The sequence below is a fragment of the Lytechinus pictus genome, chromosome 8 (assembly GCF_037042905.1).
Source record: "Lytechinus pictus isolate F3 Inbred chromosome 8, Lp3.0, whole genome shotgun sequence".
Lineage (NCBI taxonomy): Eukaryota > Metazoa > Echinodermata > Echinoidea > Temnopleuroida > Toxopneustidae > Lytechinus > Lytechinus pictus.
The window spans coordinates 29701217-29725541 of record NC_087252.1 but is presented as its reverse complement, the minus strand read 5'-3'; the positions used below and the strand labels follow the sequence as shown (position 1 = coordinate 29725541).

At 36.7% G+C, this 24325-nt stretch overlaps 2 protein-coding genes and 1 non-coding gene across 3 annotated transcripts in view; 2 read left to right on the top strand and 1 right to left on the bottom strand.

Moving 5' to 3' along the window:
• LOC135154912 (uncharacterized) overlaps positions 1–23077 on the bottom strand; it is a 57322-nt gene extending 34245 nt beyond the window's left edge. Inside the window, exon 1 of the mRNA XM_064103152.1 lies at positions 22717–23077. Within this exon, the coding sequence (XP_063959222.1) occupies positions 22717–22982 (266 nt within the window). The 5' untranslated portion in view covers positions 22983–23077. The remainder of the gene's footprint in view (positions 1–22716) is intronic.
• LOC129267169 (uncharacterized) lies at positions 2347–13447 on the top strand. Its single transcript, XM_064103913.1, has 7 exons — positions 2347–2479; positions 3724–3903; positions 4366–4443; positions 7579–7747; positions 8198–8265; positions 9014–9127; positions 10413–13447. The coding sequence occupies exons 3-7, from the start codon at positions 4399–4401 to the stop codon at positions 10557–10559; spliced, it is 543 nt and encodes a 180-aa protein (XP_063959983.1). The 5' UTR covers positions 2347–2479; positions 3724–3903; positions 4366–4398; the 3' UTR covers positions 10560–13447.
• Positions 12410–12480, top strand: TRNAA-AGC (transfer RNA alanine (anticodon AGC)). Its single transcript has one exon. It is a non-coding gene; the product is annotated as a tRNA-Ala (tRNA).
• Positions 23078–24325: the final 1248 nt, after the last annotated feature.

Genomic DNA, 24325 nt, shown 5'->3' with positions numbered 1-24325 from the left:
TCCATGCCTCCTCTCATCTCCATCCCCTCATCATCTCCATCCTTCCTCTCATCATCTCTATTCTCTAACCCACTTTTCATAACCATCCTTTTCATATCATCGTCTCCATCCCTCCAATTTCAACTTCATCTTTTTCAAAATGATCAGCACTTAAAGGTAAAATGTTCAGCAGAAAAAAAATTCACAAGTAATAGAACCCAATATTTACAATACTTTTTTTTAGTAAAGTAGACTGTTTATTTTCTATGTAACAATATGATAAACTTGATCACAACTAAAATTAATAAGTAACACATAATTTTCTGTTATATCTTACAAACAGTATAGCAACACATAACAAAACACGTTCTTGCTATGCTGTAAAAAAACACACATAAAGAAAATCAAATAGTGCACCAATCCTGGTATATTTGTTTACTATTTACATATTCACAAATTCATGTGTGCCCAGTCATATTTTTGCCTCTTAGTATAATTAGCAATTGCCAGTCCAACTTCAGACAAATAATTCCTGCTATACTTCCTTAAAGCCTGGTATATTTGTATATTATTTGTACATATCAACAAATTCATGTGTGCCCATAGTTATATTTGTTATCGTAACTCCAATTGAGAACAATATCCTCTGCTTTGGGTGTCGATGTAACAATATGGACAATCTCAAAACTACAATAGTAACCATACAAATTAACATGCATTAATTAATTGCCCCTTTGGTTTAAGAATATACAACATTTCAAAATGCATATTGCCTATTTGATTACCATGACAACTAACTTAACCCTAACTTACGTGGATGGCTCTTTCAAGGAAAAGTCCACCCCAGGAAAATGCTGACTTAAATAAATAGAGAAAAATCAAAATAGCATAGTGCTGAAAATTTCATCAAAATCGGATGTAAAATAAGAAAGTTATGACATTTCAAATTTTTGTTTATTTTTCACAAAACAGTGATATGCACAAATAGGTGAGTCAGTCGATTATGTCCATCACTCACTATTTCTTTTGTTTTTATTGTTTGAATTATACAATATTTCATTTTTTATAGATTTGACAATAATTAAGGACCAACTTGACTGAACCATATTAGTATTAAACGATAATTTCCACATGTTCAAGGAGAAATTAATTGTTGTATCACTTGACAATGAGAATTAGAATATTTCATATAATAAAATACAAAAAAAATAGTGTGTGGATAACGTCTCATCATTTGCATACCAGCCAGGATGTGCATATAACTGTTTTGTGAAATTAAGCGAAACTTTAAAATGTCATAACTTTCCTATTTTACATCTGATTTAGAAAACAATAAAAATTTGTAATACCGCGGTAGTTATTTAAGAACAAAAATAAACAATAAAGAGTAACAAAGACACTTTCCTACAAAAAATTGTAAACTTCATAACTTACATACTGAGACATTTTCAAATCTATTTCCTTAATTTGTTTATATGTTGGTTGGAAGAACCCCCCTGGCCTGAAGGCCTCCAAAAAGGGGCGTCAATTAAGGATGGTTTTGGGAAGCACATTCCGACCACGCATTCACTGTCCTATACTCCTATAATCAGCTTAGTGACATTAAAAAGAACTTTTTAATAAGTGGAAGAAGTGTGAAAATACAAAAATAGCACTCTCGCCATTGGAATATGTCATGAGACGGAAAAATTTACTAAAATGAGTAAGTTTGACCTCGCATAGCTAGTTGAGCCGAGTGCCACACTCAGTCACAATCACAGCACAGCCGGTCGCCCAGCTGGCCGGCGAGGCGAAGCACCGCATCAGGTGTCCTTTCCAGGTGAACTATCTCAAAAGTTTGCATTAAGTATCAGTTTTGTGGAATGCAATAACTTTAAATAAGTAGAGGAAATGTGAAAATGGAATATGAAAATACAAAATAGCACACCCTCATCATTAACATATGTCAAGTGACGGAAAAATCAACTCAAATTTGCAGACTTTGAACACAGCTCGCCGGCGGTATCGGATTATCAATTTATCAAGATACCGGTAATTTCGTTGCAAGGGAACTCGCTTTATTTTCTTTCAAAATAGCTCAAAATGCACTGAAATGTCAAATTTTCTGTCGAGAATGTATTGTAGAAACATGGATTATGCGGGAAAATACTTTTGAAGTAAAGTTTGAAATATTATTTCATGAAATGTTGAAGAAGAATTCAAGTGGTCGAGTTGTCCGATTCAGAGCCAACCCTGGACAACTCGACCGGGACGAGTTGTCCAGGGCAGCGGGTCGGGCTGTCCAGGGTCGGGCTGTCCGGTGGTCGGGCTGTCCCGGAACCTATGAACACCGGTACCATATGTGTGTGTGTGAGGTGACTCGGAGTGTGGAAGTGGCCAATAATATCGGCAACTTGCAGATAAGTGACGAAGCGCTGATTTCCCATCATTTTTTACCAGTAATTCTTCGATATTTTTTGGTTCTTGACTCTTTCTTAAATACGCATATTAGAGATAGAAAGTAAGTTTGATTAAATTTTTTCTTTAATAATTTTTTTTTTTTTTTTTTTTTTTCCATCCGAAAATGGGGGGTGCGGTTAATACACCGTTACTTAAGTTACGGTACTCTCCATTGCGATCGCATTGGATGTCGATGCCGATATCGTAATGTATTAATCATTATTAGAGCATCAATTTGTGCAAATTTCATCTCAATCGGCCATACACTTTTGAAATGCCAGGGGGGTGTGCAATTGTAGACCTTTGGGCTTTACCGTTATTTTTGTTAACTGAATTTGACTTTGTATTTGAATGTTCTACTAGCTACTCTTCTATATTATAAACATTGTCTGTGATTTATGTTCTGATGTTCGTACATTGCCATGATGTTGGTATATTGCAGTGAGTGCGATGTAAACAGTGGCACTGACCACATGATCACGTAGTACTAGTAAATTTCCAAGACCAAGCCTCACATGCATTATCAACATGTCTGTTATTTAACTCCGGGCATCGCTAGCAGATTTCTTTTTTTTTTTTTTTTTTAATTATTTTAAAGCAGTTTTTCGCTGCGCATTACTCCCATTAGACATTTTTGGCTCCGGATCACTAGCGCTGTCGCGCTAGCGATCCCCGGAGTTACATGTCTGTTAACTCCGAGGATTGCCACGCTGCGCGTGGCGATCCGAATCCACTCAAAAGTGAACAAAAAAAGTTCACATTTGTGCAGCTGAATTCAGCTTTAAAATAATAAAATCATGCAATACTTAATTACCACCAAAATATGACGCAATATGCTAGCTTTGCTGTGCCTCCATAAAAGAATCGGATTTCCCCCTCCATTCGGCACAAATTCAGTCATTTAATGGCTTCCGAGACTTCCCTCCCGTGGCCAACTGCACAAATGTGAACTTTTTTAGTTTTTTGTTCACTTTTGAGTGGATTCGGATCGCCCCAGAGTTATGTCTGTATGTGTGGCGCTGACGAGCTGCATGAATGATGAGGTAGGTACTAGAAATTGACAATCTGACATAAACATGATTATGTGCATGATTATTTTTTAGAAGTGCCCTAGCCTGTTAAAAAAAATTTTCGGGGTCTCCCTGATATGTTAAAGCAATTATCATGATTATGGAGACATTTGAAAAGTGATTTTTGTATTAATTATTTCCATAAACCAAACCAAATGAGGAGTGGGAAAGCTCCAAGTGAGTTTGTTTGAAATTGTATAGTTAATTTTTTCATTTGTTTCAAAATTGTTTAAAGGATCCAAGGATAATCTCATCAGAAAAAGGAACAAGATGTGTGACGGGCAATCAATGGAGACTGATAAGGAAACTGGGAGAGGGAAGAGAAAGAAGAAACCAACACGCACATACATGTATTCATCTTCGCTCTTCGGAGTTGGAGACGGATGATGAGGAGCCTCAACCAAAAGAAACAAAGGTGTGTGTACATGTGTCATATGATATCCCAACACTGGAAGTAATTTTTGATGACTGACAGATTAACAAAATCTTTCTATCCAGTTATCATTTACAAACTCATCAACAAACATAGTCAATAAATCCTTTACAGTTTACAGAAATAACATTGTTGGCTTTGTTTCAATATTATGCAGCTCAATCATATTTATAAACAAATGTTCTGGTTAAAATGTATAAGGAGGGATATTTGTTTTCAATTTGTAGAAACAGAATAACATGTTTTTGCTCTTTTTTAAAATTTCTTGGGTGCTTAATACAGATGGTTCTAAGCGTCTACATATTGCTAAATTTTTCTTCATGAAGTAACTGCAATCGCCAATGGTTGTGTAACTTGTGTGCCTAGACAATTCCCAAGATGCTAAACAGTACTATTTAAAAAAAATCATAAAATTGTTTTTACTTCTATCTTTTCCTTTTTCAGAAATCAAAATAAAAAATTTCACAGTGCAATGAGATGGCCAGGGATCTCAGGAAGCAAATGTTTGGTGCCAATGAAACGGTATGTGCAGCTATTTAAACACCTTGGAATTGCAACTTGCAAGCGTGATTAATCTAAGGTACCTGTTGATGCATAGTAAGCTATAAGTTTGTTCACATATGCAAAGTGTCCTAAAATCACTGTTATATGACAATTAACTAAATGCTCAGTCCTGGGCAAGTCCAAGATAACGCGCGTGTTACGTATGGGACATTTCAGAGGCTTTTATTTCCAGAAAAATGGTGTAAAGGAACTTTGATTGCATTGAATTTAACCATGGTGATTGATATCCAGGAGAAGTGTATTCATGTAAAAAATTGTGAGAAATGACCTTGACAATGAGATTTTAGAAGAGAAAATGTGTGCTGTTACGTATGGGACCAGAAGAAAAGAGATTTTTTTAATTTCTTTTTCAAGTTGAAATTGCTCAGAAAGTATTTCATTTAAAACCTTGAAACTCACTGTGATAAAAGTCACAGCACTCAAGTTTACCAAGGATAAATTTCATGTAAAAAGGCAGAAAGCTCTAAGTACAGGCTCTGATCAAAGACAGATATGACGTGTTACGTATGGGACATTTTTTCCCCTATTCGTTTAGTGTGTGGAAAGCGTATATTGGATTTTTGGTCTGGTTACCAAAGTGAAATAAGCTGTAATTAATCAGATTTGTTTGCAAATTGTCAGGAAAATGAAATTCCAATAAAATTTACAACCATAATCATATTTGATTATATTTTTCATTTTTATCTATTTTGTTTCATACGGGCATGCTGCTAATCAACCACTAACTGATTTGAACATGTATTTACTAGTGCTAATTATTATAGAAGTTTTGATGATATTTTTTTGTTTTTTTTATTTGGGGGTGGGGGCAATTTTTATACATTCACTGGGCTTTTAAGTTGTATAATTAAACTGTGTGAAAATGCCTTTTCTATTGTTCAAGAAGAACCACTTGAGTAATACCAGCTATAGATCTACAAACAAGTATGATCATTCTGTGCGAATATAATGAACCACCGTGCACCGTTCTTGGTCTATATTAGTGTATTTTCCCTAAATATGAAATGCCATGAAACAGTTGCATGATTTCTAAAATGAAAGCATACACACCCTTGCTTTTATCAAATACATCTTTACTACCTGTAGATTTAATCTTGAACAGGGGGGCCACAATATGAAATAATACACAGTTAAAATTCTTGATGTTGTCACAGTTTCTAACAAAACTTTTCTGAAAGGCTATTTTTTATGGGCATCTTCTGCATCATCACATAATTTTTGTAAAATTTGTTCTTTTTTTTTTTTGTTATCCCTCTTCACTGTATTTATCTTACTCAGTAGCTACACTTTCCTCTGTAAAGATGTGAATTTCTTGATTGGTAGTAACTGGTGGAGGTAAAAAAAAAAAATCTGTCTCTGGTTCATTAGCAAAGCTGAACTTTGTTTTGCAAGACTTGTTTTCTTCCTCATGATTCCGAGGCTGACAGTAATGGCAACTGTCTGATTGTCATATATTTTCACCTTTCTTACAAATTAATAAATAAGAGGGTATTTTTTAATCAAATTATAGCATTCTTTCAATCTGAATCAGGTTCTTCTGGATGGCTTAATGTTGTTGCATTTCTTGAAGAACAAATGTGCTCCTTCATATTCAGATTGTTCTCAAATGAAGTGATGACTTCTGTATGGATTATGCTCTACCTAAATTAATATATTTTACACATTTCATGCTGATTTATTTTACCTACCTCTCCCCATTTAGAATGCAGCAGTCTAGTATTGTCTCAAGACAGTGGCTGCAAGATTGGGATGCATGCTGCAGGCTCATTGACCATTCATGTACTGAGAAACTATTGATGCCTGCTGCATGTACATTCGCATGCAATATATATGGGGATGTCCCATACGTAACACATTGTCACATACGTAACATTATTTCATTTGCTAATTAAAAATGGGTCTAATTGTTATTTCTTTTCTTTCTAACCAGTATCTAACTTCTTAACACAATAAATTAGAACTTCCCAGAATAGCACGGCAATAACTTTTACAAATTCAGAAATAAACTAAAAAAATGTCCTCAATTTGTTACGTATGGGACAATCGCTGATAGGACGCGACCTAATTTGCATAATTAATTGCGTCGTGCATAAATTTTCATACCAAATTAAAATAGATGATGAACCTCTTAGGTCCACATATTAATAAAATTTCAATTGTGTTCCTTTAAAGGTGTAGATCAGTAGTGGTTTAGGAACTCGAAATGTATTTGAAATCAGGTTAATGGGTATTTATATAAAGAAAACATCATTAAAGAACTATCGTGGAATTTTGGACACCTAATTTTACTTCTGTGTGATTTTATGAATGAAAAAAGGTTGATCTTGTATCCATCGAAGAGCGAAAATTCGTTCGTAAAATTCAAATATCAATACACACGGCCGTTATCGACTTTTGTACGTGGGCCACGTACAAAAGTAAATATCTGTTTTCTTTGATATTTCAGCCATTTCTGAACCGATTTTGATCAAATAAACGTGACATTTGTTTAAAATTAATGATCTTACTTCAGTATTTTTAGTTATTTTCATTCCAGCTCCCAAAATAGTTAAATGGTTCCAACGCCCTCTCGCCCACTACTGATCTTCCTCTTTAAATAATAATGATTTTTTATATTTGTCCCATACGTAACACAGCATTTCTAATTTATGCAAATTAAGTCACTGAAATTTGCATAAATTTGCATGATACAATTTATTCCTTCACAGAATTTTAAATTTCAACTATCATGCTTCAAAATGACACCAAACATTTCAATGTTGAGCAAAGATGAAATTTTGTCTTCTCAGGGGACCTTATCTTGGACTTGCCCTCCTATTGATTGCTACAATTTTAACACATTTGAATGAATCCTTTAAAATTTTCATTGAACATATTTAGCTAAGTAATTAAACATTATAAATGTACAAAGTCAATATATTTAGTTAGATAAGTATGCTAATTGCCATGTAAAATCTTACAAATCCTAATTCACAGTGAAACCTTGTTATTGGTCAAAATTAACTAAATCCTGTTATGACGAGGTAATTGCGCTGGTTCACATTCATAAACCATACTTTTTAACTAGTGTCCGATTTGTTATCATTCTGACAGAAAAAATCAAATGGACGTACGGCAACGGGAAGTGGAACAAGTGGTGAGATAATTGACCTGAAAAAGCAGTTGGAGAAATCAAGGAGAGAGACTGAGGATCTGCAGGTGAAGCTGACTAAGGAGAAGGCAGTTAGGGAAAAGATACAGCAACAGCTGTTGTTTTTGCAAGGTACAGTATTTCCTCCCATTATTTAGTATTCAAATGCTTGGACAATACCTCATAGTCATATACCTCACATATTCGTTAAACAAACCTTTAGTTTATGGTGCCCTTTTGAGCCCATTTAAATAATTCATGTTGAATAGTTGGTAAAAAAAAAAGTTGGAATGAGGGGACTTGTTCCATATGTTAACAACTCTGTATAAGCCTTCTGAACTTTGTGAAATTCATGGAGTGGCTTCTTTTTCTGAGGTATCCCAATCTCTCAAAGAAGTTTTCTACTTTTTTTTATCTGTGTCATGATCTTATGTTTGTATTAAATCTCCAGCTCTCTTCTCCATTCTAGAGTATTCAGCTTCGGTTTGGCAAATTTTTCTTCATATAATACCTTCATAGTTTTAAATAGTTCAATTTTTAGTGGTATGAATAAATATCTATGTTATTTTGTTTTTGTTCAAGGAGTGCCTAAATTCATCGAAACCTTTAAAGGGTTCATAGTGGATATGGAGGAGATGTCGAGACTCAAGGTATGTTGTGAATCTTAAGGGGTGGTCACACTGGACATGACTATACCCACGAATTTGCTGTATGCATGTGGTACGAACTAGTGCTCTATGTCTACTGTTCACATATTTGCCAATGCCATGAGAAAGCAGTAAGAATCCGATAACACTTCCATCAAGAATGGAGAAGAACCAGTACGATGTCTTGCGAACTCAGTATGATTGCAGTAAGAATGGTGGACAATACCTATGACATTCTTACTGCAATTGTACCAAGTGTGTAACCCTCGTACTGGTTCTTCTTTCTTGATGGAAGAGTATCGCATATTTACTGCTGTCTCACTGCATTCTTGTGGCATTCGCAAATATGCATACAGTATGCATTGAGCATATGTAGGTATGGTCGATACATGGCGAACTACGATCGTACAGGTTAATACCGCAGGCAAATGTGTACAGCATTTGTGGGTATAGTCATGACTGTGTGATCACTCCTTTAGGCAAAGCGATTCCAGGCCAGCGTGCATTTGTGTTTATGATGAATTACTCTGGATGGATCGTTATATTGTATAGGTCTATGAAAACTGAATCAGTGGGAATTAGTAACTATTTAGAAGTCATTTTTTAGAGGAGGAAACATGCATGCAAATCTCTTATGCTATTTGCTATTTTCTGTTTGCTTTTGTTTCCTTTGATTGCTTGACCTACTTTGCAGTAAAATCTTGGTAAATATTTGATGGTATGAAATATGGATTTTCGTTTTCATTGGCAGGCTGATCATGAAGAGATGCACTGTCCATCAGGAGGGTCATCTACATCATCCTCGCCCGCTCGTTCCTCCACCCAGTCCTCCACCCAATCCTCGCCATCATCAGCACGACCACAGGTAATTACTTCATGTATAAATATTTTAGTTCGACTAAGTGGCCCAGATTCAAAAAGAAAATTTGTACATAACCATGATTAACATTGATTACTGCTCGTATACAAGATAACAATTTCTAATTATATGATGGTTCGAGCTTGCAAATCGGCAAAATATTTCAGAAACATTTATTTGTTGCATTAAGTGTGTACTGTCAATATTGTTAACAGTATTTAGTCCTCACCAGGCCAGGTTAGTCTATAGCCCGCACCCCCCCCCCACAAGAAATCTCGGCCCCTTATAACGAGGTGTTTGGGACCATCGATTTTACCTTGTCATAAGCGGTATCTCGTTATAAACGGCAGATTCAATAACACATATAGAAACACATTTACAATTGGGACCAAAGGATTCTCCTCGTTATAAGCGGTACAGGGAAACCCCGTTATAACGAACTCGCTTATAACGAGGGGAATCCTTTGGTCCCGATCGTAAATCTGTGTTTTATATGTATTATTAAATCTGCCGTTTATAACGAAGTACCGCTTAATATAACAAGGTAAATTTGATGGTCCCGACCACCTTGTTAAAACAGGGTTACCTGTACTTCATTATAAGCGAGCTCGTTATAACAGGGTTTCCCAATATCATGATCACTTCTGACAGATGTACCCGTCCATTATGTAATTTTTACTCAGATTACAAAGCTACCAGCAATTTTGATTTGATAATATTTTCTTCATTCATTGTTCGTTTATAGTGGAAAATGTGTGCCATCATGGACATTACATATTTGGGCAAATTATGTAATGGATCCTGATGGTACACATTTTATGAAATAGCTGAACATTTGATGAGCCAAATGTTTGTAAACTTGTAGTGTATAAACTTGTTCATAGCTTTGTATTCAAAGTACAAGTTACATCCTTTAAATTGTGCGATAGCGGAAGCAGGATTTTTTATAGTTCGCAATCGAAGATCCATCTAGTTCATATTTGTAATGTCTTTGACTCTGGAATAGCCCGTATCAGCCTACTTATTATAAAAAGATATCACTGCCCAATCTATGCAGGGCTAGTGCTTAGCTTTTTATTTACAGGTGAACATAACACATTAAATATATTTGATCATAGACTTGTGTGTTGTAGAACCTAACAAGTTTGTGGCTAATACAGAGCTTCTTTCTTATTTCTAGTGGCCAAATAAAATTTCAAGTGGCCATTGGCACCCAAGTCGTGCTATGATTCTCATTTACCTACCTTGACTATAATCTTTTTTTTTTTGTTTTTTACGTGTTCCTTTGCAGGTCATGTCAAGTCAAAGTTCCCAGGAGTGTCATCATCGGAAATCCGCATCGTTATGCGGAACAAAGTTGGCAACGAAATTAAGTTGGCCAAACGTAGATCTCAACCGAAAGAGAACCAAGCCAAAGAAAACCAAGCCAAAGAATTAAACCAAGAACCACAAGATGAGACCGAATGAAGCACTTTGTCAAGATGACTAATTAATTAATAATGAGCTAAGTCTTGTTACTTACTAATTATCCCCTGTTCACTGTCCAGAGGAGGCAAATTTGCGCGACCTGCCACATTCTTCGCACCATTCAGTGACGAGGTCAGTAACATGGGCCTGCCGAACACTGCCAGCATCAGAGGACTTAACAAGCACATGCATATTCTGTTCCAAATATAATTTAGTATGATCATCATGATGCGACCTATCCGAGTATGCCATGTTTGGTACGTTTCTGGCACTTCTGAATCGCCCGTCGCTCCTGTGTATTTTTTTGGTTGATTGGAATATGTTTTAGACCACAGGCATTGCTATAATGCTTGCTACAGACCAACATTAAAAAAAATAATAATAATGTTTTAATAGGGGCCAGAATTATCCTTATCTGATATATTAAAGGTGCTCCTGCATCGTTTATCATACACACAGTGCCATCTTGCGCACAAACTAGCCTAGTTCAAAATGGCGATCTGTAGCGTAGCATCCCAACGCTTGATGATCTTTAACATTTCACCTGTTTCTAAAGCTATTTTGATAAAAAGCTCTTCATGGGCCATCACATCAATTCTAGGCATGTATTGTGTTTTCCGTCCAGCTGGTACTAATATATTAAATTTTATGTTTTGGCATGTGGATATCAAATGACAGTGCGCACGCATCAATCAGTGTTCTTTGTTGGCACCCTTCTAAACAAATAAGTGTCAAGAACTTTCTTGTTGAGTAAATTTTGATCTGATAAGGAAACAATTTGAGATTTTTTTGTGCAAAAAATGGCATTTATATATGATCTACGGATAAAAGCCCAAATTCACCTTGAAGAATGGAATCAAATCAGACTAACAAGAAACTACGTCTCTTGGAAGACATCAAAATTTATATGGGGAACCTAAATTGCCTCAAACATGCATTAAAATTTGAGACATTTGGTATTGTTAATCTGGTCTTTAAACAAAAGCGAATGGAATTAAAATTGCTTTTGTTATGATTTTGAATGACGGGAATATACCAAATTATTTCATGTTCCTGATTGTTCCGTACTCTATTTGCCAAAGATATTGCTGAAATGTATTCATTGTGTGCTGAAAAATAACTTTGATAATGTGTATGCGTTTGACGCCATTTATTTAAGTGGCAAATTTCCTCTCGTCCTTTAAAAACTTTGCCTTGTGCCAAATAACAAAGTATGCTCATGTAACATTTTAAAGGCATTGTCTTCTATATGTGTACACAATATATTTACCCTACTTATTTGTTGTGTAAGGTCACATTGATAAAGTGCTGTAACAAATATTGTTATATTATTGATAGATTATCTGTAGTAGTTATAAAAAAGTACTAAAGTATAGATGTTAGATATCTTCATGTTTTTGTTGCAACTCAGTACAGATGTTTTTAACTACAGTTTTGAGATATTATTGATAGATTATCTGCTACAATTTCTACATATATGATTCATTTATTTATTTATGATTCATTATTTTAAATAATCATATTTTACTTCTATTTACTTACCTTGTCAAAGATTTTCTTTGCTCTTCATTACCTATAATATATATTTATGTTCAGTTTAATTCTCCACTCAATTCAATCTTTATTTGGAAATAAAGATTGAATTGACTGTATTATTCGTGTTAATTATATATTCAAAAAGCTGCATCACTTCGCCGTGATCCCTCGCATAGGCCTATAAAGTTGATTCTATCCTTTGGGTTTATGTCAGGTTTCTATAGCTTCTGACCATACGAGCATTGAAAGTTAAGGGGTTTATGGGACGAATTATCGACTAGGGCCGTCCATAGCTCAGTCGGTAGAGCACCGGGCTAGCAATCCGGAGGTCTCGGGTTCGAATCCCGATGGAACCCCATTTTCTTTGCTCTTTATTACCTATAATATATATTTATGGTCAGTTTAATTCTCCGCTCAATTCAATCTTTATTTGGAAATAAAGATTGAATTGACTGTATTATTCGTGTTACTTGTCAAAGATTGGAAGGAACTTGATTGATGTATGTTTTTGTTCCAACTTGGATACAAGTACGTGTTTTACAACTCAACAGTTCTTGAAAATTTTATAGACTTTATATGAAGCGTAATCTCAACTTGCCTTTACCATAAATATTGTGCTCGAACCTAAAACTCGTTAGTCATAGTAGTTATAAAAAAGTACTAAAGTAGAGATGTTAGATATCTACATGTTTTTGTTGCAACTCAGTAGAGATGTTTTTAACTACAGTTTTGAGATATTATTGATAGATTATCTGCTGCAATTTCTACATATATGATGCATGTGTTTAGTTTTAATGGTTTTAAATAATCATGTTTTACTTCTATTTACTTACCTTGTCAAAGATTGGAAGATTTATGTTTTTGTTGCAACTTTGATACAAGTACGTGGACAGTGTTTTACAACTCAACAGTTCTTGGAAATTGTATAGACTTTTTATATGAAGCGTAATCTCAACTTGCCTTCACCACAAACATTGTGCGTGAACCTAAAACTCGTTAGTCATAGTTGTTATAAAAGTACTAAAGTAGAGATGTTAGATATCTTTGTTTTTGTTGCAACTCGAGTACAGATGATTTTCACTACAGTTTTTATCATGTAAAATATTAAGCATATAACTTTAACTTGCCTTTACTTCAACCAACCATTCAGCCATTGTGTGTGCTAAAACTTCAGGAATCCCGTTACCTCAACCAACCATTTAGCCATTGTGTGTGCCAAAACTTAGTCATGTTAGTAAGAAAGTACATGATTACAGATGTTAAAACATATATATATATATATATATATATACATATCTCAAAATAAACTTTTTATAATATTAATACTTTTGTAATTTTCTTATTACTGTGATTAAGCTAAATGAAATTGTGATCGTTTTCATAAAGGTGTGCAAGTACCGCAGTAGCACCAGGGTAGTACCATGGTACAGGTACCACGGTACTATCGCAGTACTATCGCAGTACAGGTTTACAGGTACAGCGGTACTACTGCGGTAGTACCGCAGTATAGGTACCGCGGTACTACCGCAGTACAGGTACCGCGGTACTACCGCAGTACAGGTACCGCGGTACTACCGCAGTACCTGTACTGCGGTACTACCGCAGTACAGGTACTGCGGTACTACCGCAGTACTACTGCGGTACTACCGCAGTATAGGTACCGCGGTACTACCGCAGTACAGGTACTGCGGTACTACCGCAGTACAGGTACTGCGGTACTACCGCAGTACAGGTACCGCGGTACTACCGCAGTACAGGTACCGCGGTACTACCGCAGTACAGGTACCGCGGTACTACCGCAGTACCTGTACTGCGGTACTACCGCAGTATAGGTACCGCGGTACTACTGCAGTACTACTGCGGTACTACCGCAGTATAGGTACCGCGGTACTACCGCAGTACAGGTACTGCGGTACTACCGCAGTACCTGTACTGCGGTACTACTGCAGTACTACCGCAGTATAGGTACCGCGGTACTACCGCAGTACAGGTACTGCGGTACTACCGCAGTAGTACCGACCAATTTACCACGAGTACTACCGCAGTACTTGTACTGCGGTAGTACTGCGGTACTTGTACCGCAGTACTACCGCAGTACTTTTTTACAAGGGCAGTATCATGCTCATTTTGTTCATGCCTCTGCATATCATACTTCCTACTAAAGGTTTTATCGCACTGCGAACAAGCGTAACGGTTGGACATATCCAACGTATTCATGCTGACTCGATGATTATTTGTTGGGAAATGAAGAAAATTAACGTTCAACCTTGTAATAATATGTAATCATGAAACGCGCGCGAAGGTATTTCGTTTCTTACGGGTTCTTACGGATTCTTACAGATTTTTACGGATTCTTACGGATTTTTACGGATTCTTACGGATGTTTACGGATTTTTACGGATTCTTACGGATGCTTACGGATTTTTACGGATGTTTACGGATTCTATTACGGATGTTTACGGATTTTTACGGATTCTTACGGATGTTTACGGATTTTTACGGATTCTTACGGATGTTTACGGATTCTTACGGATGTTTACGGATTCTTACGGATGTTTACGGATTTTTACGGATTCTTACGGATTTTTACGGATTCTATTACGGATGTTTATGGATTCTATTACGGATGTTTACGGATTCTTACGGATGTTTACGGATTCTTACGGATGTTTACGGATTTTTACGGATTCTATTACGGATGTTTACGGATTCTTACGGATGTTTACGGATGTTAACGGATTTTTACGGATTCTTACGGATGTTTACAGATTTTTACGGATTCTATTACGGATGTTTACGGATTCTATTACGGATTCTTACGGATGTTTACGGATGTTTACGGATTCTTACGGATGTTTACGGATTCTTACGGATGCTTACGGATTTTTACGGATGTTTACGGATTCTATTACGGATTCTTACGGATTCTTACGGATGTTTACTGATTCTTACGGATGTTTACGGATTTTTACGGATTCTATTACGGATGTTTACGGATTCTATTACGGATGTTTACGGATTCTTACGGATGTTTACGGATTCTTACGGATGTTTACGGATTCTATTACGGATGTTTACGGATTCTTACGGATTTTTACGGATCCTTAAGGTTCCACGTTGGAATGACCCATGCTGCATGGGTCATTCTAACGTGGATGAACATATTTTCCTTGAGATTATATGAAAGCATTGATTAATCCGTAAGAATCCGTAAACATCCGTAAAAATCCGTAAGAATCCCTAAAAATCCGTAAGAATCCGTAAACATCCGTAAGAATCCGTAAACATCCGTAAGAATCCGTAAACATCCGTAAGAATCCGTAAACATCCGTAAGAATCCGTAAACATCCGTAATAGAATCCGTAAAAATCCGTAAACATCCGTAAGAATCAGTAAACATCCGTAAGAATCCGTAAGAATCCGTAATAGAATCCGTAAACATCCGTAAAAATCCGTAAGCATCCGTAAGAATCCGTAAAAATCCGTAAACATCCGTAAGAATCCGTAAACATCCGTAAGAATCCGTAATAGAATCCGTAAACATCCGTAATAGAATCCGTAAAAATCTGTAAACATCCGTAAGAATCCGTAAAAATCCGTTAACATCCGTAAACATCCGTAAGAATCCGTAAACATCCGTAATAGAATCCGTAAAAATCCGTAAACATCCGTAAGAATCCGTAAAAATCCGTAAACATCCGTAAGAATCCGTAAACATCCGTAAGAATCCGTAAACATCCGTAAGAATCCGTAAAAATCCGTAAACATCCGTAAGAATCCGTAAAAATCCGTAAACATCCGTAAACATCCGTAATAGAATCCGTAAACATCCGTAAAAATCCGTAAGAATCCGTAAAAATCCGTAAACATCCGTAAGAATCCGTAAAAATCCGTAAGAATCCGTAAAAATCTGTAAGAATCCGTAAGAACCCGTAAGAAACGAAATACCTTCGCGCGCGTTTCATGATTACGTATTATTACAAGGTTGAACGTTAATTTTCTTCATTTCCCAACAAATAATCATCGAGTCAGCATGAATACGTTGGATATGTCCAACCGTTACGCTTGTTCACGATGCGATAAAACCTTTAGTAGGAAGTATGATATGCAGAGGCATGAACAAAATGAGCATGATACTGGAGAAGAAACGAGTGAAGATGAAGACTCGGACCCACCCTCTCAAATGCAAAGAGTTGAAGAATCCAACGATGATTCCGAAACGAGCGTATCAGAAAGCGATGGACACGAATCGTCAATGACGGCAAACATGGAAGAAACTGAAGACAACCTCGCTTATCGAGGATGGTTAGAGCAAGCCATGACGGCCACCAAGGACTTGAGAGACGAAAAATATCAGAAATACATCTCCGAAGGAATGGAAGAAGAAGACGCTAAAGCAAAGGCTCACGTGAAACTAATGTGGGCGGTCAAACGCATCTTTTTCGATCTTTACTCTCAGTTCTTGCAGCAGAACGTGTACCTCGAAGACGCTGACATCAATCATGAAATCGTGTCCGATCTCACGGAAAGATTAGAGAATGGCATGGAATTCCGGAAAGCCGTACAGAGAGTGTTAGCCAGGCATGGTTCACAATTCGATGGTTTATTCCAGTATCAAGGTGACGATGACGATGACGATGGTGGAGAAGAGACGGAGGGTGAAGATGGAGTCTACAACTAAAGACACAGACATCAGCTTGTCGAATAATAATAATCCAAGAAAACGCCCTCAACATAAATGACAGTTAGAACTTCATTGTGTTCATATTTTCTGAATGCCATCCATAGACATGTGTTACAATCCATTAAGTTAAGCGAAGAAAAAGAAAAACGAGAACTTCACTTTAATATTAATAATGGACAGTTAACAATTAGTTTTTAATTACAACATAATTTGAGAACATAACTTACGTTATTTTACCTTTGTATCAAAATCTGTTGTTTATACAATATCTGAACCTATCTACATTAAATGGAATAGAATAAATGATAATAATGATAAAATAATCATCCTTGACTGTATAGTGTTTCATGTTATCACCATCTGTACTGCGGATGAATGAAGTTGATTTAAAGGAGTCATCTACTGGTTTCAATATAGTATACTTTTTGCAAGTCAGAGAGCCGGGCAGTTAATATGAAAAGTATGGAAATATGAACAAAACAGTATGAAAAAGTCAGAGAGTTTTGATGGGGAAAAGTCTGGAATGAGTAGAGCCTGAGATGTCACTATTATCATGATTATAATCACATGTTGGATTACCAATAATTGTTGTAATAAGAGGCAGAGAGAGAGTCGGTTTTCACCTAGCTTTCCAATAGGATATCCCAAGTTCAATGACGCGCGTTGGCCGTGCATGGGGTGATCGATTCGTGTACCGTGAGGCACTTGACATATCTGCTGGTAGGCGGAGAAAGATAACTTTTCACTTTTTAACTGTATAGAAATCATACGTCTATTTTGTGCATCGTATCCTATACGTGACGATTGCGCCACGGTGGTGCAATACCGGGTAAAGGGTAATTCCCTGGGATGACATCACGGTGGTTGCGTAACTGCGTCGTAATACCATTTCATGGTGACGTCGTGGCTGACCGGAAGTCTGGGTCAACCCATCGTGTCGATCGTGTGGTCAAAGGCTGACCAGACTAAAGGTCAAAGGCTGACCGGACTAAAGGTCAAAGGCTGACCGGACTAAAGGTCAAAGGCTGACAGGCTAAAGGTCATGCGGTCAAAGGTCATGGTTCAAAGGTCATGCGGTCAAAGGGCATAGGTCAAAGGTCATGGGTCAAAGGTCAAGTTGGTATGAGGTCTCTCCCATAACTACTATCCACGAACAAAATTGTCTAAACATATGCAAATCCGTAATTGGACACATGCTCACTTTCTTTTCATCCAGGCCACTCCCTCACATCCACCAGGTTTACAGTCTTATAACAAAAATGATGAATTAATTATAATACCATCACACCATAGCTCCATGATCACACAACATTCATACAGTGCTTCACAACAAATATTTCACTTCTGTTCATATATGCAATAATTACTGTGGAAAACAAAAACAAGGCGTAACCACATTCAAATACCGTTTAAAAGGACAAATATATTATACCTTCGAAAAAAAAGATGGTGAACATACATGGCACTTAACCTTCAGCACATTAGATAACATATAACAGAGTTGCTTGAGAACAAAATATGATTATGGGGCATTGCAAGAAACTTATGTTCAATTTCAATTGCAAATCAACTACATGTTTGTGTTTAATCAAAGGACTTACCCTTAATTTTGGAATGTGTGATTGAGTAGAAAGTTTCTTGCAATGCACTATTAGTAACATTAAAAATGTTCTTTGGTTTTGAATTGTGAATTTTTATTTTTGTCAAGCTGTATTCCTGTCCAAGTCAGTATTCTTAGTCCTCCCCAAAACTGTGCTCTATTTTTTTTTCCAATATCGATAAAGATAAATTTTCTGTTGTATCAGTCCAAAATTTGCAAACGAAATAAGGGCTTTGTCGAAATCATGGTCTGACCATTATAGTACATGATGGACTCTCCGAGAATGAAGTAGCAAGCAGAGACCAGAGTCAGCAAGTATGCAGATCTGTGTGTAGAAGAGACAAAAAAAGAGAGAAATAGTCTAAATTACTAAATAACCATTCAAAGTATGAATTATGTTACATGTACGTCAATAAGAGACTAACTAAGTTAAGTCTAACTCTAAGTACTGTCTGTGACAGCCACAATTTTTTTATTTGAACAAAATGGTTTATAAATACTACTGAGTACGGTAGTACCAGACTTTTTAGTTTGACTTTAAACTGTTTATAGTCTCTAGAGTAGACTGTCTGAGCTAATCATCATTTAATTCTTAACCGCAGCCTGGGCTGGGGCAAAAATCATCATCATCATGGGGCTCAACTTCGACTAATTAAGAAAAAAGGTTAACAATTTTCAACATAAAATGATAAATCAAGAAATATCTCAATCTATAATAAAAACTTGATGGAATTCGGAAACCTGATAATCATTGAATAAAACTTTAGAAGGGATCTACTTATTAAGCTTCGTTTATATTGAGTGATTGAGTCTTAATTAAAAAAAAAAACAAGTCCATCGTCCACAGACACATATAATGCGAGCCATCTGCCATCATTACAGAAGTTTCAACGTATGGGACCAAAGGCGAAATTCTACCAACCCGCGACGAACGTAATTTTGGCATTATTTCGCGCCATCGTGGAGTGAACGAGAAGGTTACTTCCGGGTAAAACGTAAATTTCTCGATTTTTAGGGTATCATTTTCTCTAAAATAAAAATATAAGGTGAGTTTGCGTCAAGTTGGTTCTGACATATTTTGAACAGTGACTTTTCTTCTTTCTAAAAGTAAAATATCCTGATCGAAACAATTTGGTTATGTAGCAAAGTCAGGAACCAAAAGTGAAATTCCGACTACAAAATCGCAGTTAAAATATTACTAAAATAAGCATCAATTAAAGAGGTAAAAATGGTAGGTTGAAAATGTCGAAATATGGAAAATTATATACCAAACTGTAGATGAAGGTCTTGAGAATAACTTACCACAATTCGTTTCGACGTAAACTGAAGTTAGCGACCAGTACAGAGCTATAACTTCAGCCCCTCCAATTCAGTGGGAAAATCAAGCCAAATTGATCGCACGTTTTCCTTCGGAGACCGCTAGAGGGCCGCTGAATAAATTTCCGTGAATATGCTCATTATCGCGCGAGCTGCGGTCTGACTGATCATTGCTTGAAGAACAAACTAAATTTGGAGACGAAAGGTAGAACCATTTATATTTCAAGGTGACTTTTTGAAGTTAGCTGAATTGGTACAGGGGGGGGAGGGGCACTTACATTGACGAGCGGATACCATGCGCGACCAAAAAGCACGTAAAAAGGATGTCTTTTTCAAGATAGGGCACGTTACGTACGTAACGTGATAAGGGTGTCAAAAACACAAAAATATTGAAAACAGGGTATCTATTTCGCTCGGAAAAATATACGTGTTTAGGGTCAAATATGCGGAAATGATAAAACAAAATCAAAATGTTTTATAAAGGATGTCCTTTTTGCCCCAACACTACGTGTTTATAGTCCGATTTGCGCGAGGTGTGGAAGGTGGGGCCGTACTAAACCAAAATAATATACAAATATATCAGGCTTTGAGAAAGTATAGTGGGAATTATTTATCCGAGGTTGGACTGGCAATTACTATTTTTCCCGAGGGGCGAAGCCCCGAGGGAAAAATAGTTACATTGCCAGTCCAACCGAGGATTAATATTTCCCACTATGCTTTCGAAAGAAACGCCTGATATATTTGTTTTATATCCCTCCAGTCCTTGCTGATTTTTAACCAATCTCGAACAAATCTAACGTTGCCGGACCTAGTCCTACTCTAGCTGTACTGTCGAGCTATAAAATTTGCTAGACAGTTCATGGGTAGGCTGCGCGCGGCTTCTACCCGACTGCAATGAGAGGTCCGTTGCGCTGCGTTGCCGCAGATAGAGTGGCACTCAAAATAAATACCGGTACGCGCAGTTAAAATGTATATGCTCTAACGTTAAAAACTAATATCGGATCTTGACTCACCTTGTTATGTATGTTTATTCCATATTTAAGGATCATGTATGAATGGCCGTCGGAATTATATTTTCTGCATTGTAATCAAAGTTAGACCCAATTCCACACTGTTTTTCAGATTGTCGGCACGGTAATTTGGGTGAGAGCTTGTATTTTACTTTATTTACTTTTTGCGGATGATCGATATACCGGACGCGGTATGGGTCAAGTCAGGGAGCATGCGCAATTCAAAGTTGAGAGAAAATATCGAGCATGAGCATGCGCAGTTATGCCCATGAAAGTATATCGAAAAATATACGGAGCTACAAGAAAACTATACGGAGCTAATTAAAATTGCAGCGATGTGTTTTCCTATTGAAATTATACTTTGTCACATGATCACGAATTGACCAACCGTTTATCTAGAATACTCATGAATATTCATAAGAGGGATATAATGGTGTCTAAAGGTAAAACCGACGACCGACGGACGCGTGACATAACAATGAAATATCTCTGTACTTGTTTAGGGGTTCATTTCAGGGAATACTTGCTAAGACTAGAGTATCGTTTTGTTTCCAATACATGTTAAGGGGTGCATTTTCAGAATATGGAAAATACATCGATGTAATTGTTCAGGGGCTCAGTTCTGGGAATACTTGCCAATAGTATTTGTTTCCGATACTTGTTAAGGGTAGGGTTTCACACGCCAATACTTGTTAAGGGGTGCATTTTCAGAATATGGAATATACGTGTTTAGGGTGCTTTTCAAGACCCCGTGGTCGCGCATGGTAGCCACTCGTCAATGGAAGTGCCCCCCCCCCCCGGGAATTGGTACAGGGTGATTTTTACGAAAGAAGGTGTTAAGCTTCAGAACACGTGCTGCAATAAATGCCCTCCCTACAGCTGATTATCTCAAACGTTGGGGTAAGAACATGAACACTCGATGTAAACTTTGCGGAAACCATGAAACCCTGCATGGCTCTCTCTCATACTAAATATAATGTACTACTTCCCATATTAATGGCCAAGAACGTTTTTAACTACGGATATAATAGCATCATTAACTTTGCTGTGCAATCACTTAAACAGATTAATGACGCAGATATATTGATCTATATGCAGCCATGCAAGGTCACACAATAAATGGGGAACTGCATGATGGCATTATAACAGCAGAACGGCTGGATATTCAGATATTGTTATTGTGGATACAAACCGTATACATGGTATAAATCAGTAGTATTGAGGAATTAACTGTTTCTTTCGAGCCTAATATCGAAAGCGCTAGGAGACGGAAATGTGAGAAATATGCCTCTCCAAATTCAGATTTTCGGGAAAACTGTTTTTTTTTTTGGCCAAAAAATGGGGGGGGGGGGCGGCTCGGCCCCCTCTTGGATCCGCGCCTGTCATCAGTCCCCTCATTTGCATACAGATCAGGGGCCCGTCTTACTAAGAGTTGTGATGTGATTGATCCGATCAATCGCAACTATGGCATGTATGGAAAGCCAGCAAAGTTAATATATAAAATACATTTTTGTTTAAAAAAAATATACATATGAATGTATATCCATAAATTCATTGATTTCTTGTCAATTTGGTGTGTTCTTTTATGTTTACAAAGGACATTTTGAAAATTTCCTGTAGAAAAAAATTATGAAACTGATGGACTTACATATAGAGTTACGATTGATTTGGATCAATTTTAACTCTTTGTAAGACGGGTCCCAGGATGTTAATATAATTATTACGTGAAATTAGGCACGACTTTAGAATGTTATAACTTTCTTATTTTCCATCCGATTTCATGAAATTTACAGTGTGATTCTTGTTTGATTTTTATATTTTTATTCAAACCAACTTTGGTTAGGGTGGACGTCTTGTTCTTTAACATATTTAACGGAAGGGCTGAACCATTATGGGTCAAGCAGCGTCGAGGCGCTGCTCTGCCCATAATACCGATAATTTATAAAGGATGGGGTTTATTATACATAATGATTATACTCACGATACTCTTCGTGGATATATCTTCATGTTGGTTGTCTTGAACCAAACGTCTTTGGCCTCCTCATAGGCGGTTTCATTCCCATCAAGCTTCAGGGGAAGTTTGCGACCAGTTGCCGTCTCAAAACAGCCACCGACCAATGCCGCTACGGAGTACAATTCGAAATATATGTCAATATCTTCTATAGCTGAAAGGCACTTGGTGAGGACTGTAGATCTAGACCTTGGAATGCACCAAAGTGCAACTTTCACCTGCTGTCTGTCAGCCATGATTGAAAAGACAAAACTCTCCCAGTAAATTTGTACCACTTAATACGCTTTAGATATCACTGTGTGGGGGGAATAGATTAATGTTCTGTGACTGCAATCCCAATTTCACACCAATATTGTCATGCTGTTTACCGATCACAATGATCAGACAAGTTGATAAAATGATAATAGTTGTACCATGTTCCATGACCCTGCATTGTTCCCGTCATTGTTTACCTAGCGACAGTAGGAAACGACACTGCGATCACAATTGTTTATTAAGGGGGAAGTTCACCCTGACAAAAGTTTATTGTAAAAATAGCAGCAAAAAATATTGCCGAAGGTTTGAGGAAAAATCCATCAAGGAATAAAGTTGCTAGAATTTACATTGTTTGATTTGTGACATCATATGCGAGCAGCTTTCCTACATAATGGTAAAAAAAATTCTCAGCAAATTTAAAATGGTTTTTACTGTAGGCCTACCTTTAATATAGCAATAAACAAATCATTTCACACCCGTTTCTTAAAAGAAAGCAAAAGTAAGTCATCCCCAATCTTTAAAAGTGGAAATACATGCATTTTATATTAAATAATTATGGTGTAGCTGCTTGTTTATAACGTCACAAATCCGAAAGTAAACATAATATCTTTTTTAATCTTTAATGGATATTCCTTACACCTTCACCAATATGTTTTATTATTTTTTCTGCTATTTTTACAACAACATTTTCTTCAGGGTGAACTTCCCCTTTAAGTTCCCACCATTTATTATCAGAACATCATGATTTAATTGACACGGCGCTGCAAAAGAGGTAGATTAATAATTGTTCACAAAGTCATTATCGTCAACACGTCAACTGCCACAAGCTGGCGCTATAACACGTATACACACACTAGTGTTCCTGTAAACACACACAAGAGTCGTAATACTGGCGTTGATATTACTATTACTAGTAGTCTATTAGCTCAGTGGCGTACTGAGCCAAATTAATGAGGGTACCCGATATATTGGGCGAAAGAGCTATCTGAGCCCCGTCTTACAAACAGTTAAGATTGATCCAATCAATCTCAACTGCATGGAAATTCATCCATACCATATATTCTCGACTTGAAATTAGCACAATCGCTTTAGTGAACAAAAAGAATCACACATAATCTTTAAGAGGACGATGAATGTATGATTATCTTATCTAGAAACTATTTTGAACAAATTTGCATTTTAGATGTTGACGTTACTGGTTGTCCATAGTTGTGTTTGATTGAATCAATCGAAACTCTTTGTAAGACTGCATGGGTCCTGATTTCGTTATACATATATTTAAATGTATTTTTCTCCCATCACATGTTTTTCTTGGTCGTGGACC